This window comes from Neoarius graeffei, chromosome 1, assembly GCF_027579695.1.
Source record: "Neoarius graeffei isolate fNeoGra1 chromosome 1, fNeoGra1.pri, whole genome shotgun sequence".
Classification (NCBI taxonomy): domain Eukaryota; kingdom Metazoa; phylum Chordata; class Actinopteri; order Siluriformes; family Ariidae; genus Neoarius; species Neoarius graeffei.
This window is the reverse complement of record NC_083569.1, coordinates 20,624,944-20,643,431: the sequence shown is the minus strand read 5'-3', so window position 1 is coordinate 20,643,431 and position 18,488 is coordinate 20,624,944. Positions and strand designations below refer to the sequence as shown.

The window sequence follows — 18,488 nt, the reverse complement described above, 5'->3', positions numbered from 1 at the left end:
CATTGTCTGTCTCTGTTGTTGCTCTCCTTCATTGTCTGTCTGTTGTTGCTCTCCTTCATTGTCTGTCTGTTGTTGCTCTCCTTCATTGTCTGTCTGTTGTTGCTCTCCTTCATTGTCTGTCTCTGTTGTTGCTCTCCTTCATTGTCTGTCTGTTGTTGCTCTCCTTCATTGTCTGTCTCTGTTGTTGCTCTCCTTCATTGTCTGTCTCTGTTGTTGCTCTCCTTCATTGTCTGTCTCTGTTGTTGCTCTCCTTCATTGTCTGTCTGTTGTTGCTCTCCTTCATTGTCTGTCTCTGTTGTTGCTCTCCTTCATTGTCTGTCTGTTGTTGCTCTCCTTCATTGTCTGTCTCTGTTGTTGCTCTCCTTCATTGTCTGTCTGTTGTTGCTCTCCTTCATTGTCTGTCTCTGTTGTTGCTCTCCTTCATTGTCTGTCTCTGTTGTTGCTCTCCTTCATTATCTGTCTGTTGTTGCTCTCCTTCATTGTCTGTCTGTTGTTGCTCTCCTTCATTGTCTGTCTGTTGTTGCTCTCCTTCATTGTCTGTCTCTGTTGTTGCTCTCCTTCATTGTCTGTCTCTGTTGTTGCTCTCCTTCATTGTCTGTCTCTGTTGTTGCTCTCCTTCATTGCCTGTCTGTTGTTGCTCTCCTTCATTGTCTGTCTGTTGTTGCTCTCCTTCATTGTCTGTCTGTTGTTGCTCTCCTTCATTGTCTGTCTCTGTTGTTGCTCTCCTTCATTGTCTGTCTCTGTTGTTGCTCTCCTTCATTGTCTGTCTCTCTGTTGTTGCTCTCCTTCATTGTCTGTCTCTCTGTTGTTGCTCTCCTTCATTGTCTGTCTCTCTGTTGTTGCTCTCCTTCATTGTCTGTCTCTGTTGTTGCTCTCCTTCATTGCCTGTCTCTGTTGTTGCTCTCCTTCATTGTCTGTCTGTTGTTGCTCTCCTTCATTGTCTGTCTGTTGTTGCTCTCCTTCATTGTCTGTCTCTGTTGTTGCTCTCCTTCATTGTCTGTCTCTGTTGTTGCTCTCCTTCATTGTCTGTCTCTCTGTTGTTGCTCTCCTTCATTGTCTGTCTCTCTGTTGTTGCTCTCCTTCATTGTCTGTCTGTTGTTGCTCTCCTTCATTGTCTGTCTCTGTTGTTGCTCTCCTTCATTGTCTGTCTCTGTTGTTGCTCTCACTCATTGTCTGTCTCTGTTGTTGCTCTCCTTCATTGTCTGTCTCTGTTGTTGCTCTCCTTCATTGCCTGTCTCTGTTGTTGCTCTCCTTCATTGCCTGTCTCTGTTGTTGCTCTCCTTCATTGTCTGTCTGTTGTTGCTCTCCTTCATTGTCTGTCTCTGTTGTTGCTCTCCTTCATTGTCTGTCTCTGTTGTTGCTCTCCTTCATTGTCTGTCTCTGTTGTTGCTCTCCTTCATTGTCTGTCTCTGTTGTTGCTCTCCTTCATTGTCTGTCTGTTGTTGCTCTCCTTCATTGTCTGTCTCTCTGTTGTTGCTCTCCTTCATTGTCTGTCTCTGTTGTTGCTCTCCTTCATTGTCTGTCACTGTTGTTGCTCTCCTTCATTGTCTGTCACTGTTGTTGCTCTCCTTCATTGTCTGTCTCTGTTGTTGCTCTCCTTCATTGTCTGTCTGTTGTTGCTCTCCTTCATTGTCTGTCTGTTGTTGCTCTCCTTCATTGTCTGTCTCTGTTGTTGCTCTCCTTCATTGTCTGTCTCTGTTGTTGCTCTCCTTCATTGTCTGTCTCTGTTGTTGCTCTCCTTCATTGTCTGTCTCTGTTGTTGCTCTCCTTCATTGTCTGTCTCTGTTGTTGCTCTCCTTCATTGTCTGTCTCTCTGTTGTTGCTCTCCTTCATTGTCTGTCTCTGTTGTTGCTCTCCTTCATTGTCTGTGTCTGTTGTTGCTCTCCTTCATTGTCTGTCTGTTGTTGCTCTCCTTCATTGTCTGTCTCTGTTGTTGCTCTCCTTCATTGTCTGTCTCTGTTGTTGCTCTCCTTCATTGTCTGTCTGTTGTTGCTCTCCTTCATTGTCTGTCTCTGTTGTTGCTCTCCTTCATTGTCTGTCTCTGTTGTTGCTCTCCTTCATTGTCTGTCTCTGTTGTTGCTCTCCTTCATTGTCTGTCTCTGTTGTTGCTCTCCTTCATTGTCTGTCTCTGTTGTTGCTCTCCTTCATTGTCTGTCTCTGTTGTTGCTCTCCTTCATTGTCTGTCTGTTGTTGCTCTCCTTCATTGTCTGTCTCTGTTGTTGCTCTCCTTCATTGTCTGTCTCTGTTGTTGCTCTCCTTCATTGTCTGTCTGTTGTTGCTCTCCTTCATTGTCTCTCTGTTGTTGCTCTCCTTCATTGTCTGTCTCTGTTGTTGCTCTCCTTCATTGTCTGTCTCTCTGTTGTTGCTCTCCTTCATTGTCTGTCTCTCTCTTGTTGCTCTCCTTCATTGTCTGTCTCTGTTGTTGCTCTCCTTCATTGTCTGTCTCTGTTGTTGCTCTCCTTCATTGTCTGTCTCTCTGTTGTTGCTCTCCTTCATTGTCTGTCTCTCTCTTGTTGCTCTCCTTCATTGTCTGTCTCTGTTGTTGCTCTCCTTCATTGTCTGTCTCTGTTGTTGCTCTCCTTCACTGTCTGTCTGTTGTTGCTCTCCTTCACTGTCTGTCTGTTGTTGCTCTCCCCTCCTCTGTCTGTCTGTTGTTGCTCTCCTTCACTGTCTGTCTGTTGTTGCTCTCCTTCACTGTCTGTCTGTTGTTGCTCTCCCCTCCTCTGTCTGTCTGTTGTTGTCTGTCTCTGTTGCTCACTTCAGTTGTTGTTTATGGCATCAGAACACTCCTGATCTGCCCATGCTTTAGCCTAAAAAACAACAATAATTTCTAACTGAGATAAATGTTTCAAGTAATCCTGAGATTGAAATAATATCGCACAGCCCTATAAGGACAATTGATTTAAAATTGCCCAAATGCAGCAACAGTGGGTGTTTTCACACACACTGGTCTGAACATTTTCATTTTTCAGCTAGTGCACACGTTTCTTTTCACTCTGATCCAAATGCCAAACCACTGACAGGGCATCATGTTACCATGACGACTGAAAAACACGTGCTCTTAAAGTCTCGCATTTTACTGTCTTCACACCACACCACAGCTCCGATTTCCCAAGTTGAAAAAAAATAAAAGCAGCCCCAGGTCCGACGCTACTAGTACCTAGCCATCGAGCCACCTGACTCATCTCTGTGTGTGCGTGTCACTGACACACAGACTGACGGACGGGCTGACGCTACCCGCACTGATCACTCTGACAGATCGATCTACCACTACTGTTGTAAACGAAAGAAAAACAAAGTCCTGCACTCAGCACCTTACCCATTTTGGCCCTTTTTTGGAACATGGCGCCAATATTTTGGGACAAAGTAGCAGCAGATTTCTTGCGTTTTCTGTCTTTATCTTCTTTTATAGAGGGCTAGTGCGTGACGTCACCGTACCGCGAGATTGTGCTAGGGCGCCATACTGGAAGACCAAGTACATGCATACATACATACTCACAATATAAAACAAAGTACGAGCGAGAGTAAAGTGACACGATGGCTGACAATTCGGGTTACGTGAGTACATTACCAGCTGCAGAAAGGGCACTGTATGTGGAGAAACTGGCTGTGATTGATGGGTTTGACCCATATGATAAGACTCGCGGCAAGGGAGAGTGGGTTTTTTTATTTCATAATTTATTTTTAATTTACTACTTATCTGTTTTTATTTATATATATTTGAATTATTTGGACATGGGGAAAAACTATATTTAAAATCCAAAGAGGGATGGAGGGAGGAAAATTAAAACAAAAGAAAGAAATGAAATATAGAGTAGAGAATATTTGATAAAATTAAGGATGTTTTTATTCAGTAAACATTTAAAAAAATGTTCTACAACACTCTAGCCTAGTGACTTACCAGTAACAAAATAGACTTGAAGTATTCAGATCCGCTCTGCATAAAGCAGCTAAATCCTCTCTCTGTCTCCCGGCAGAAAGCTCCTTGAACACCCTAACACAGCACAAAAGTTTACCATTGTAGGTTTATGATGAACCAAGTGCCTCGTGGGTTCACATACCGCGCGCTGCCGTTATTTCCCCCTAATCACGAGTTTATGGTCTTCCAATATGGCGCAGGGTTTGTTTACTTCCGGTTTCGGGTGACGTCAGTGAAAGGGGTCTAATGGGGGCATTACCGCCACCCACTGGATTGGGGTGTAAAGCAGTCTGAACAAAACGTGTAAACATAAACAGGAGAAATGAACCCGTTTTTCTAACTCGTCCTCACTTAGTCTACTTTTCTTTTTTGATTAGTCTGGATTTGATATTGTAAATTTAAATGTGAATCAATGTATATTCATCGGACATGAACAAATGAATAAATCTTGAGGGGCGTGTGTGTCCGGGGGGGCGGGGTCGCGGGGGGGGGGGGGGGGATCCAACGAACCCTCCGATCCCCCCTGGCTACGGGCCAGAGGTCATTCTAAGTTTTCCCCCTTAAAATGTATTTATTTGTTTTTCACATTGATTTTGATGGTTTCTATATCACATTAATAGGTGGAATAAGATCTGGCATGATTGATCTGACTTTTATTTTGGATGTATTTATTTTTTACATCAAAAACTAACATTGTAACAGGGGTTAAACACATTAAACACATCTCATTTCTACTTCCATTTACATACTGAATAACCAAGGAAAGGGAACTCTGCCCCCCATTTAATACCTGCCTACAATTTGTTTTTGAGAAGCATACTGAGTCATTCAGACAGCAAATAGCTTCAGCAATAATAGCTAATAATTGTAATTCTGTGTGGTTTATAATATGCTTGTATGTCCAGAGCAACTTAGAGAGGATCAGCAATGTTCAAAAGCATCCAACTGAATATTTATTTTGAGAGTATATATTGAACTGCTATGCCCCTTATATTGCTAAAATACACTATAATTTTTGTCAACAAGCAAAACAAATCTTGTTGGGCAGAAATATATTAAATTAGTTCACAGATTATTGTCTGCACATCATTTTACGAGTAGCGCAGGCATCAGGATGAGAGACTGAGGGACTCGGGTTTGTAAAGGAAAGGATTAACTGACTCAGGGAAGGTGGAAGTGTGTAAAGCGCACACAACTGCAATTACAACTTATACACAATTCACAGACAGACTGAAAAAAAAATGCATGATGTGAACAAATCTACATTGTGTGATAATTATATTGTGGGGAAAGTCAAGAGCAAGAGTTGGCTTAGAGATTTCTTTTTCAGGTTCTTTTCTATCTGAATGATTGTATGCATGTACCGCTGCCATTTTATTATTCATACATTTCATCTTTGTAAAAGGCCACTGCCTGAGCTCCCATCCAGCAAAATAACATGCATTTTATGCACATGCATAATTAATTAATTAATTAAAATAATTAAAATTGAGCACTGTGTATTGTGGGGAAAACTGGCCAGAAAAGGTCAGGACCTTTAATTCAGAGTAGTTCACACCAACAACACCTGACACAATGGCTCTGGTAATGTCAGTAAAACATTTTTGAAAAATGTCAATTTGTGAATTTACTGTGATAAATGTGTACTTGTTTAAAGTTGTACCATATTTAAACTGCCTTTATTTTAATTTGCTTTGACTTTTAGCTGTAGATGTTACCACAGCCTTTGTTTGTGTGTGTGTGGTTAACTGATAATAATTTGGTAAAGAGAGTATCTTTGATGAGGTTTTAGAAACTTCCTGTGTAACATTTGTATGTTTTTGTAAAGCCTTTCATTGACTCTGTATTACTGTGGTCCGTCTCTAAGAGCACAGTGATAGAGCGCAGAATCTGAGAGCTTTAGACCTCTGATAGTGAGTTCAGTGGAGTCTCTGGTTGCTTTTGACTCGAATCGAGGATCATCAGGAGTGCTATCATAACCTGTAGTTGACCTTGCGCCTTTATTCAGTAAAAACTGTGGTGCGCTGTTCGGATATTGTTTGTACCAGGAAAGATCAACGTACTCACTGCTTGACTCAAATGAACATTTCAGAGTAACAGTGTCTGTTTCTTTCCTGACAATGGCATCTTCATCTGTCAGCCAAATTTTACCAGCGAAACTGCCTGTTGTAAAGAGAAACATAAAGAAATAAATCTGTGAAGTATTTTTGGAAACAAATCCTAAATAATCATTTCAATAATTGATGCTTAAAAATGGGTATTAAGGAATATAATTAATTATCTGATGAAAGTTAATTACCTGTTGTGACAGTGAGAATCAGTGGGATGTATCTCACTATGTACAGGAAGTTGTATAGTTGAGCCATTTCTGAACACAGCTCTGTGAGGATCCTGTATAATAGTGCTTGCTGTATGTGCTGTACTTTACACATGAGGGAACCCATTTCTAGAAGGCCACACCCAGGAAGTTCTGCTGTTGGAGCATAACTTTGTACAGATCATCACTTCACAGTATCAGTCACAGTGAACTAAATCACCAATACAACACAGAACAATCCCACTGTTGCTGATCAACTCACTGCATCCAACTTCACCTCTTAAACATTGTAGACACTTCACATAATGTAAGATTTACAATAAACAGAGTCCAATTATTTCAGTTTAGTTTTCCACTGTGTGCATTATTGTGGTATAACAGCACAGTATGTTGTGTGTAATTCCTCACCTCATGCTTATGGAATGGGATGTTCAACAAACTCATCAGACTGGTCAGGTCTCCTATATTACAGTGTCATACACTACCGTTCAAAAGTTTGGGGTCACTTTGAAATGTCCTTATTTTTGAAAGAAAAGCACTGTTCTTTTCAATGAAGATCACTTTAAGCTAATCAGAAATACACTCTATACATTGCTAATGTGGTAAATGACTATTCTAGCTGCAAATGTCTGGTTTTTGGTGCAATATCTCCATATAGAGGCCCATTTCCAGCAACTCTCACTCCAGTGTTCTAATGGTACAATGTGTTTGCTCATTGCCTCAGAAGGCTAATGGATGATTAGAAAACCCTTGTACAATCATGTTAGCACAGCTGAAAACAGTTTAGCTCTTTAGAGAAGCTATAAAACTGACCTTCCTTTCAGCAGATTAAGTTTCTGGAGCATCACATTTGTGGGGTCGATTAAATGCTCAAAATGGCCAGAAAAATGTCTTGACTATATTTTCTATTCATTTTACAACTTATGGTGGTAAATAAAAGTGTGACTTTTCATGGAAAACACAAAATTGTCTGGGTGACCCCAAACTTTTGAACGGTAGTGTATATAATCACTGATTATATACACTACTGTTCAAATCACATACAGACCCAGTCTACCATATAAACAATATAAGCAGCCGTTCACCAATGAAAATACATTTCTAGAGATAACAAATAGTGTTAGCTTAAAGTTTAGAGGCATCTATGATCTAATAATGATGCTCTCAATTTTATAAAATTAAACTTTGCCTTAGGATGTAGCACAAGTGAATATTTTTGCCTCGAGCCCCAGGAAAAAGTTGTCAATAATTATTTAGGTTTTCAGTCCAGTGATCAGAATATTTTTAAAGAAATATTGCTGCTGGTTCATTCAAGTTTAATACTTCATTGAAATGTGCTTTGATTTGTTTATTTGAGGGTGGCACGGTGGTGTAGTGGTTAGCGCTGTCGCCTCACAGCAAGAAGGTCCTGGGTTCGAGCCCCGGGACTGGCGAGGGCCTTTCTGTGTGGAGTTTGCATGTTCTCCCCGTGTCCGCGTGGGTTTCCTCTGGGTGCTCCGGTTTCCCCCACAGTCCAAAGACATGCAGGTTAGGTTAACTGGTGACTCTAAATTGACTGTAGGTGTGAGTGTGAATGGTTGTCTGTGTCTATGTGTCAGCCCTGTGATGACCTGGCGACTTGTCCAGGGTGTACCCCGCCTTTCGCCCGTAGTCAGCTGGGATAGGCTCCAGCTTGCCTGTGACCCTGTAGAAGGATAAAGCGGCTAGAGATAATGAGATGAGATGAGATTGCTGCTGGCTCATTCAAGTTTAATACTTCATTGAAATGTGCTTTGATTTGTTTATTTGAGGGTGGCACGGTGGTGTAGTGGTTAGCGCTGTCGCCTCACAGCAAGAAGGTCCTGGGTTCGAGGGCCTTTCTGTGCGCAGTTTGCATGTTCTCCACGTGTCCGTGTGGGTTTCCTCCGGGTCCCCCGGTTTCCCCCAAAGACATGCAGGTTAGGTTAACTGGTGACTCTAAATTGACTGTGAGTGTGAATGGTTGTCTGTGTCTATGTGTCAGCCCTGTGATGACCTGGCGACTTGTCCAGGGTGTACCCCGCCTTTTGCCCGTAGTCAGCTGGGATAGGCTCCAGCTTGCCTGCGACCCTGTAGAAGGATAAAGTGGCTAGAGATAATGAGATGAGATTTGTTTATTTGTATGTTGGTCACATTTGGCTTGTGTTTCTAAACTTATACTTTTGTAATGTCAGGGTTCAAAGCTCACACAGCTGCAGTCACGTGACCGCGCCTTTTGCTATGACTTAGTGTTCCGACTGATTCACAAATCCCAACAAAGGAAGGAGGACAAGGACAGAGACTGAAGATCTTAATTCATTTACTTAAAGAAAATAGAAATATTTACTAAATGAATGAATGGTGTGAGTAAGGCAATTAATCAGTAGTGTTAGACAGTGCAAGCATGTGATGATAGTGGAGTGAAGAGCTGTAACATGAAAGAAAAACCAAATACAAAACAAAGCCATAACAAATAGCCAAACCCAAGCCAGCAGGTGATGAGCTCCAAGCCCCCGCCATTTCCCAAAGGCTCCTCCTTTTAAAGGAGATCCCAGGTGTTTCCGTAATGAGCTCCTCAGCCACAACTCCAAGCATCACAGCGGCAGCGCTGAGAGTCTCCCAGCCTCCAATCCAGTGTCACTAACCTGATCCAGTGTTCAGTGCAGCTCAGGTTTCTCTGCACTGACCGCAAATCTTTCACCTTTTACTAAACATTTCCGGGGAGAGGGATGTTAATGAGCTCAGCTTATTTTTGCAGGCTTTGCTCTGGTAGAGCTGGACATGTTTCATGGTCAAATGTTAGAAATATCGAGCCTTTTGCATGGAACCCCCCCAACACACACACACACACACACACACCAAGCCGATATCTCTCTTCAAAAGGATCCAGCTGTTGGGGGCGGAGTCTAGCTGTGTTTACCTTTCTGGAGTTTAATATTTGGAAGTGGTTTATTTAAAGCTGTTTACTAGAAGACTTTATCGCGTTTTGGTCTTTTGGCTAAGATCAAGTGTAGTATCTGATATGTTCTCTAAGTGAGAATGATATATTAAACAGATTTTTAGAACAGGGAGTTGTCCTTGTTTAGAGACTTAAAAAAACAAACTTTTTCCCTTTAATATGTCAGTTTAACGTTTGTATTTTCTATATAAGAGTAGATGTTTGATAGCAGAGAGCTAAAAGTGGGGTTTGCTTTTTCTGTTCCATGTATCTGTGTGACATTATAGTAGTTCTAGAAAGAGTTATTTTGTTTAAAAAGGAAAGAAAGAAAAACTTTTTTGTTTGGTCTGACTCTTCCCCGTTTTCTGGTTTTCTTCATGTTTAACAAGCAACTGGACTGTTAATCTGCAGTAATTCTTTTTCTTAGTTTTTCATGAGAATTCTTGGAATTCTGGTATGAGGGTTGAGCCAAGCCTTGTCTTTAGTGCACTGGCTATTGAGGAATATGGAATTGTACCATGAGGGTACAAAGATTTCTTTATGATAAAAAAAGACATAACAGCACACCACAACACATTTTAAGCAGACAATTTGTAAAAATGTGATAATTTGATGAGTATTTGTTTTACTCGCAGCACTGTGACACAAGCAGTTTTACATCACCCCACATGGGTTCTTTAGTTTCATTCCACCTCCAAAAAAACAAGACTGTAGGAAATTTGCTGGGATAAAATGCCCCTAGGTGTGAATGAGTGTGCGAAATGGTTTGTACATGGTGCTCTGTGAAGGACTGACATCCCATTCAGGGTTTATTCCCACATTATGCCCAGGAGATTCCAGGACAGGCTCCATAATCACCCCGACCCTGACCAGCATATAATGGTTACCAAAGAATGAATTCTGCCTCCTAATAATGTAACATGTGGCAAAAATATAATCCCTTTATAAATCTTCAGAGAGAAAGAGAGATTCCTGCTAAACATTTCTCAAAATCATCCGCAGAACTGCCTACAATATAAACAAAACTGTGTGAAAGTTTTTGTACAGTGCAGTTGGATTTCCTGTCACTGTGGGCGGCAGAGCGCAGTAGTATAGTGCAGAGTCTGATACAGCAGCAGAGGAGATGAGCAGATCCACTTCTTTCTTCTTTTCATTAACTTTAGCAGACATTCTTGGGGGATGGTTGGAACTTAGAGTTCCACTTTGAACATAAAGAAGGAACTCAGGTTTAGATTTTGGATATTGTCTGTACCAGTGCAGGGTGGGTGATATCTTACTTGTTTCATATTTGCAGGACAGAGTAACATCACCACCTTCATGAACAACTTCATGGGTGAAAAGTGGCTCTATTGAATCTGCCATGGAGTCACCTGTCATAGAAAGGAGAATATAATGGTTTTAACCTTTACATAATCAAGCCAGAACTACATAAGTCAGACCCCTATTCTGCTGTTTTTAACACCACACAGACTAATTAATCACTAATTCAACACTTAATATTTCTGAAGTCACAGAAAAATGTTAACTCACCGAGTGAGAGCCACAGACACATGAATATAACAGTGAACATGACGAATGGTCTCAGCTGAATGAGAATATTCTTTCTGTGCTCTGATATATTAAGATCATAAAGGTTCCTGAAGCTCCGCCCCACAGCATCACATGACAGTGTCACCAATGTTATTGACTGATTGATGATTCTTACTGAATAATCCTGGCTTTACATTCAGCCTCACATATGGAACCTGATTTTAGCACATTGTAAGCAAATGCAAACTGGAAGCAGGAACAGCTAATAGTCAACTATGCAGTGCAAATAATTTAATTTTAAAATCAATTATTATTCAATAATTACATCAGGATTTAAAAAAAAAATCAGGTTTCTGTTAGACAGTTGTGGTGAACCTTTGGCAATGTTGCCACAAATTTGTGGCAAGGTCGTATTTTTACATGCAAATTAATTTTGTGTCAAACCTCTGGTGCACTTGTGGCTAACTTTGTGGAAAACTTAAGGCAAACACTTGATCCCTAATTCTATTTTTTGCCACAGGTTTGCTAGAATGTTTACTGTTTGCAGTAAATTTGCTGGCTGTGAGATGAGTGCTCAGGGACTGTGTACAAAGTGCAACACCGAAAAGATTTATGACAAAGATATTCAACCACTTCACTCTTACACAGTGTAGAATCATCAACATCACTGCACATATCGATTATTATTATTATTATTATTATTATTATTATAGAAAATATTAAATAAACACAATTATATCAAAAACACAAAAAGCAAACAAGTAGAAGGAAAAAAACTAATTTGTATGCTATAAACCAATCACAAGTTTGCTGCAAACATTTTGCATTTATACAAATCGCCACATGTGTGAATGAGTATCTGCATTGTGCCAAGTTATTTCAATGATTTTCCTCAAATAAATATTAATTTCCTCTGATTTTATTCAGGAAAGTTCATATAGTATAATTATGTAGCACAAAAGTGAAACTGTGATTGCACCGGTGCAAGTAGAAATCATCGTGTTCCCAAATAGAATAATATAGATATTTAGGCACTGCCTAAAAGTGGAGCTCCTGATGAGTGTATGAGCAAAATATTTACAAGGACACAAAATCAGCCTGACTAGAATAATAATGTTATAGCATATGAACCATCAAATTGTGCAGTGTAGTGGATTTCATGTCAAGAATTGCTACACTGTCTTGTCACATTGACACCAAAAAAGAGATACACATCACAGTTATGAATACATATTTATTCCTTTCTTTGACACCGCATCCCATGCGCCAGACACCATGACATTATTATGGTGTGACTCTGTTGGGTGCCTGGTGGACAGCAGGGAACCAGTGCTTTCACTTGATATGTCACACAGTTTTCTGGTTAAATCTTTCAGAGTTATTGGTCCGGGAAGTTTGAATTTATGAATATATTTATAAGTTTACCACAGTTCAACTCAAGCATGAAATAGAACTTGATTAAATCATGTTAATGAGCCATATTACCCAGTTTATTCTTCACACACCTCATTCAAGCCCTTGGTTCAAAAATGAGTTTAAAGTTATCGCATTTTCATGTGAAAAGTTTCACGTTTTAACAATATAAATTATCATGTCATAAGGTAAAATGTTTCATGTAATAACATGAAAATATATTGTTATAGGATGAAAAATATATTGTTATAACAATAAATTTTTCAAATTATGATGTGATACTGATTTTTACTCTTTTTTTTCTGGTGTGGCATCAATACGCTTCCATATTTTATACAGTGTCCTTCTTGTGTCAGGAATCTTCAGAACTTTTGCACATGCAAAGAGAAAATAGTCACAATATTTCTGCTATTTGTTTTAGTCATGAGACACTCAAGTCTTGCCCTAGAGGATCTTAAACAATGTTTTGAAACACACATGACTGTCAAAAGCTGCCAGTAAAAACACTTTTGTCTTTGGTTAAACAATCTATTATGTCATTTTACATACCCTAAAATCAAATCCTGTTCAGAATTAGGAATTGTGGGTGAAATTTGTGTTTGTAAAAATCCCTGTTGGGTTTAAGCTCTCCAGTGCTTGAGTTTCACTCCCCTGATGTGATGTATGCCAGGGGTTCTCAACCTTTTCTGCTTTTCTGCCCATTAAAAAAGATCCCCAATTATTTTGGCTCATCTATTCTATTAGAATCTAATAATCTATTGTAAAGTGTATTAATGGGATGCAACAAATGAAGTTTGGCGGGGGATATAGAAACAGGTTCTGTCCATCCATCCGTCTGTCTGGCTGTTCATCCAGTGTTGTTGATGGTATCAAAGGCTCAAAGAGAGAGATTTGAGTGCAACATGTTTTGAAGAAACTGCACCTTCCTCAGCAGCAGTGAGAACTCACAAGCAACAATACATGCACCACTTCCCTCAGGTCCCAATATTTTCAGATCGGAGCCTGAGAGGCTTCAGCTGGCATGCCTTTGCAAAAATAAGTGCTTGAAAAACATTTTGGCGTGGAATGCTTAGAGAGTATTTGGAATCCTACTGCAATAAATAGAATGAGATCAGAATTAAATTCCTAGCATATACAAAATTACAAGCTTGAAATATTCATATTTTTCTATTCCATTCAGATTAAATTTTATTTATGTGTGTATTTATTTATTTTTCAGCTTGTTGTAAATATCTACCACATATTACAACATCAGTAGATATTTTATATTTTTAGATGGAAAATATAAAGTTTTATTTCATGGAATAACATGTGACCTTTGACCTGGATTTTCATGTGGCTGCAATGTAAATTGGCTGTTGACATTGATTGAAAAACTACAAAACTAGAAATTAATACAAACAGCAACAAATGATATGGTGGTGTAGTGGTTAGTGCTGTTGCCTCACAGCAAGAAGATCCAGGTTCAAGCCCTGTGGCTGGGTAGGGCCTTTCTGTGCGAAGTTTGCATGTTCTCTGCATGGGTTTCCTCTGGGTGCTCTGGTTTTCCCCAAAGACATGCAGGTTAGGTTAACTGGTGACTCTAAAGTGAGTGTGAATGGTTGCCTGTGATGACCTGGTGACTTGTTGAGGGTGTATCCCACCTTTTGCCTATAGTCAGCTAGGCTCCAGCTTGCCTGCGGCCCTGTAGAACAGGATAAAGTGGCTAGAGATAATGAGATGAGAACAACGAATGATTAACCATGTAGCCAGCAGTCCAGGGTTCTTTTAATTTGTTTTTGTTTTTTTCCAACAGGTTGATGATTTAAGGTAAAACCTTAAATCATATGCTGCTGGAATTTCATTATATCCTTCAAAGGTTTGGCTTTTTCATGTCTGCACGATCCTGCTCCAAGTTTCAGATGGTTGCATGAGATGTGTGGAGGAAAGCAGGTTCATGTTACTTTTGCTTTCTTTCAGCATTGAGGAGTGTAGTTTGTGTATGTCTCAGCCTCTGACCAAGGACATGTTTATTTTTTTGCCAGGTAGTAATTTGGTGGTGAAAACAATCTTCCAGCTATGTCTTGGGTCCATGGTGTAATGGTTAGCACTCTGGACTTTGACTCCAGTGATCTGAGTTTAAATCTCAGTGGAACCTCTGAAGGCTTCTGAGGTAAAATGTGCAGACTGTCTCAAGTGCAAGCTCCTTTTGGTCAAGCAAGCTGTCACGTCCCAAACCCTCTGTTTCCGTCGACGTGTTAGCCTTCTGAAAATTAGCTCAGTGGTGAGAGCACCGGCCTTATAAATCGAGGGTTGTTAGTTCAATCCTCACTGGGGCCTATAAGGGACACTTTGAAGGTAGAAAGATGATCCACACAAAAGAGGGAATATTGAGGAGGCTGACACCAGAAGGTGAGAAAGTGCTGCTCATGATTTCTCATCACCTGAAGACCACTTTCTGCTGGTGAGGAATGGCCCCAGATGGACAGTTTGAAAATCAATGAGTACAGACTGCAGTTGATCCTGGGAGCTATGTTGTCGGAGGCATTACACCCCTGTTAGGGTCTCCCAAGGCAGACAGGTCCTAGGTGACAGGCCAGACCAAGAGCAGTTCACCAAAGCCCCTTATGGATAATGCTCAATCAAGGACCGTGACGTCGCCCGGTATGGTGCAGCCAGGGCCCCACCCTGGAGCCAGGCCTGGGGTTGGGGCTCGTATGCGAGCGCCTGGTGGCTGGGCCTTTGCCCACGGGGCCCGGCTGGGCTCAGCCTGAAGTGGTGACGTGGGCCCGACCTCCTGTGGGTTCACCACCCACAAAGGTAGCTGTAGGGGGCCGGTGCAGTGTGGATCCGTGACCCGGCCCCAGATAAGTGGAAGAAGATGAGACGAGACAGACTGCAGTTTGCTGCCATGATCTTGCCATTTTATTCACCAACAATCCACAGAGTTAGAAGTTTTTCAGTCATTCTTTGCGAGTGCTTAACCTGGAATAGAACAGAGGTTGTATTCATTCATGTAATTTGCATGTGAGTTTACTATCGGTGAATGAAATGGTGGTCAGGAAAACTGATTTGGCTGCTGGCATTTAAAGAGTTAGTGAAACTGTCTCTGATTCTTGCTTTTTGCAGGCGTATTTGCAGTGATTGCTAGGATGCCAGAAGTTTTAGTACTGGGTGTAAACAAACCACAGCTGCTGGATTCTCAATCCTCCCTGCCCTTCTCTTTCAGCAAACAATAAGTTTTGTTTTTTTATTATTTTTTTATTAAAACAGAGAAAATGCTGTGAGAAGCTACATTCCAACATCCATGGAGGTAAACCTAGGCCACAAATGGACTTCATCACTCCAATCATTTCGAGTAATTTTGCACGGATCATAACCATAAATAAACTCTAACTTCTGCATGTATCTATCCTTTGCTTCTCTCATCCAAGCAATCCAGTAGTAAAGCTTTTTTAGTGATAGCTTTCTTTGAACTGCAGATGTCTGACATCTGCAATATCGCTTGCCTTAAGTATGTAAACAAAGTTCACTTCTCCCCCAGGACAAGGGCAGAAATGGTTGCTAATGTAAGTGTGATGTCAGTGCAAGGGGTCTGTTGCAAATTTTGACAATGTGGCACAAAGTTATAGAAGGGAACTTATTTATAATCTCACTATCTGGTGTGACCCAGATGAGGATGGGTTCTCTTTTGAGTTTGGTTGCTCTCAATGTTTCTTCCTCATGTGAAGTTTTTGGTTGTTTCTCAGAGATGAACCCTTAAAGGAACAGTCCACCGTACTTCCATAATGAAATATGCTCTTATCTGAATTGAGACGAGCTGTACCTCTCCGAGCTTTGCGCGACCTCCCTGTCAGTCAGACGCAGTCAGATGCGCTGTCACTCCTGTTAGCAATGTAGCTAGGCTCAGCATGGCCAATGGTATTTTTTGGGGCTGTAGTTAGATGCGACCAAACTCTTCCGCGTTTTTCCTGTTTACATAGGTTTATATGACCAGTGATATGAAACAAGTTCAGTTACACAAATTGAAAAGTGGCGATTTTCTATGCTATGGAAAGTCCGCACTATAATGACAGGCGTACTAACACCTTCTGCATGCTTCGGCAGCGCATTGATATCTGAGCTCCGTATCAATGCGCTGCTGAAGTGCACAGAAGGTGTTAGTATGCCTGTCATTATAGTGCGGACTTTCCATAGCATAGAAAATCGCTACGTTTCAATTTGTGTAACTGAACTTGTTTCATATCACTGGTCATATAAACCTATGTAAACAGGAAAAACATGGAAGAGTTTGGTCGCATCTAACTACAGCCCCAAAAAATACCATTGGCCATGCTGAGCCTAGCTACATTGCTAACAGGAGTGACAGTGCATCTGACTGCGTCTGACTGACTGGGAGGTCGCGCAAAGCTCGGAGAGGTATGGAGCAGCTCATCTCAATTCAGATAAGAGCATATTTCATTATGGAAGTATGGTGGACTGTTCCTTTAAATGTTGTACAAAAAAAAAACCCCTTCAAGATTGTTTCCCAGCAAAACAAGTCCTAGCCACTGACATAAGCGTTTTTTGGTTCTAGACCAGCAAAGATTTGGTGGCACTCTGGGACCAGTTTTCCTGGCTGAGAGCTGGTTCTTTGGCTGTGGAAACTTCAAGAACTGGCTCAAGATTAGGCACCAGCTTGGAACCAGCCCTCAGTGGAAAAGTGGTGACTTGGTGGACAAGTGGTATTTTAGGATAAGCAGAGGGTCCTCAAGGTTCTGCTTTGGGCTGAATCTATGCTAGATAGGTACATGCTTAAGGCTCCATAGCTCAGTGTTTAGAGTACTGGTTTTGTAAACCAGGAGTGGTGAGTTCAATTCTCACTGTGGCCTTTGACCTACCTTCTGAAGTTAGAGAGTTCTGATCAGAGATGTTGGGACTGGGGAACAGTGGTGCTTGTGAGTTCTCACTGTTTCCTCAAAACAGTCAAGTTTATTTGTATAGTGCTTTTAACAATAAACATTGTCGCAAAGCAGCTTTACAGAATTTGAATGACTTAAAACATGAGCTAATTTTATCCCTAATCTATCCCCAATGAGCAAGCCTGCAGCGACGGTGGCAAGGGAAGACTCCCTCAGATGACATGAGGAAGAAACCTTGAGAGGAACCAGACTCAAAAGCGCAGCTGAAACTCTAAAGGATTCTTATTGTGCTGCACATATTTATAACTTCCTGGTTACACAATTATAATTTTGGACTATGTAGCACTAGGAAACTTGGAAAAAGAAGTCTATGAGATATGCATGGAAAAAGCATGAGGTTGAGAAAATTACTTTTTTTTTAAAGAACCAAAAATACTGGTCAGCTTTTTTTGGTTGGAGTTCTCATCACCTGGTAACCACTGGCTGCTGCTGAGGATGGCCCCACATGAAGAACTTGAAGATCAGTGAGGTCACTCATGGTGCTTATGGTTTGTCTCTTGAGGGCTTGGCTTGTCCAGTGTTTTTGTTAGCTCAGATGAGAAAGTAGCCAGAATGTACAGCCCACAGCCCACTCTATGATTGACACACCGCATTATTTAAAATGTGTGTCAATTTTTTGTGAGGCAAATAATAAACAGACATTAACTGCAGCTAGGAACTAAAGTTGTGAGTGAGGTTACAGCAGTTTCTGTGGGCTGTTTTTGAGGATTGGCACAGGGGCTTCAAAGTTCTGCTGTAGCCCCAATCTTTAGCTGCTGTGAAAGCATAAAGGCTCCATAGCTCAGTGGTAAGATCGCTGGTCTAGTAAACCAGAGGTTGTGAGTTCAATCCTCACTGGGGCCTATAATGGACATTTTGAATGCAGAAAGATGATCCAGCCAAAAGAGGGGACATTGAGAACATTGACACTAGAAGGTGAGCAAGTGCTCAAGATTTCTCATCACCTGAAGACCACTTTCTGCTGGTGATGGTGGCTCCATTTGGACAGTTTGAAGATCAATGAGCTTACTGAAGATCTGAAGGTGTCTTTGGTGTGCAATTTCTGCAAAACACTTTGCATTCAAGTCTCCATCAATGTACAGTTGATAACATCAACAAAAAAGACTTCAAGGGGAACCACGTGATGATGGCTGGTGAGAAGACATGTTTGGACACCATGCAGTCATCTTATCAGAGAAGTTTGCTTTTTATCCATTTGTCTTTAGGTTTAAACTTTTTTTTAATTATTATTATTTTTTAGTTCTAAACAAAAAATACTGAGGTCCAGACCTCAGTGACCTCATAGCTGCAGATGGACATGATTTTAATACAGCCTAATTCCCAATAAAGCTGTTCTCATTTACATTTTTTTTCTGTTTCTGTGATCAGGCAATGGAACAAGTATGAAATAGTGGCTAAAACGTGGCCCAGTAAAACAACATGTTCACCAGCAGT

At 40.9% G+C, this 18,488-nt stretch overlaps 3 non-coding genes, 1 pseudogene and 1 gene segment (V, D, J or C); 4 read left to right on the top strand and 1 right to left on the bottom strand.

Annotated features, from left to right (window-relative positions):
• Positions 1-5,765: 5,765 nt before the first annotated feature.
• Positions 5,766-6,285, bottom strand: LOC132883903 (immunoglobulin lambda variable 2-23-like). The segment is given in 2 exon segments: positions 5,766-6,082; positions 6,219-6,285. Coding segments are annotated over 2 exon segments (384 nt in total).
• A 2,611-nt stretch (positions 6,286-8,896) lies between these two features.
• LOC132896427 (U5 spliceosomal RNA) lies at positions 8,897-9,010 on the top strand. The gene has a single exon (XR_009656042.1). It is a non-coding gene; the product is annotated as a U5 spliceosomal RNA (small nuclear RNA).
• A 201-nt stretch (positions 9,011-9,211) lies between these two features.
• On the top strand, positions 9,212-9,369 carry LOC132898799 (U2 spliceosomal RNA; annotated as a pseudogene).
• Positions 9,370-14,179: 4,810 nt separating this feature from the next.
• Positions 14,180-14,251, top strand: trnaq-uug (transfer RNA glutamine (anticodon UUG)). The gene has a single exon. It is a non-coding gene; the product is annotated as a tRNA-Gln (tRNA).
• Positions 14,252-17,824: 3,573 nt separating this feature from the next.
• trnat-agu (transfer RNA threonine (anticodon AGU)) lies at positions 17,825-17,897 on the top strand. Its single transcript has one exon. It is a non-coding gene; the product is annotated as a tRNA-Thr (tRNA).
• Positions 17,898-18,488: the final 591 nt, after the last annotated feature.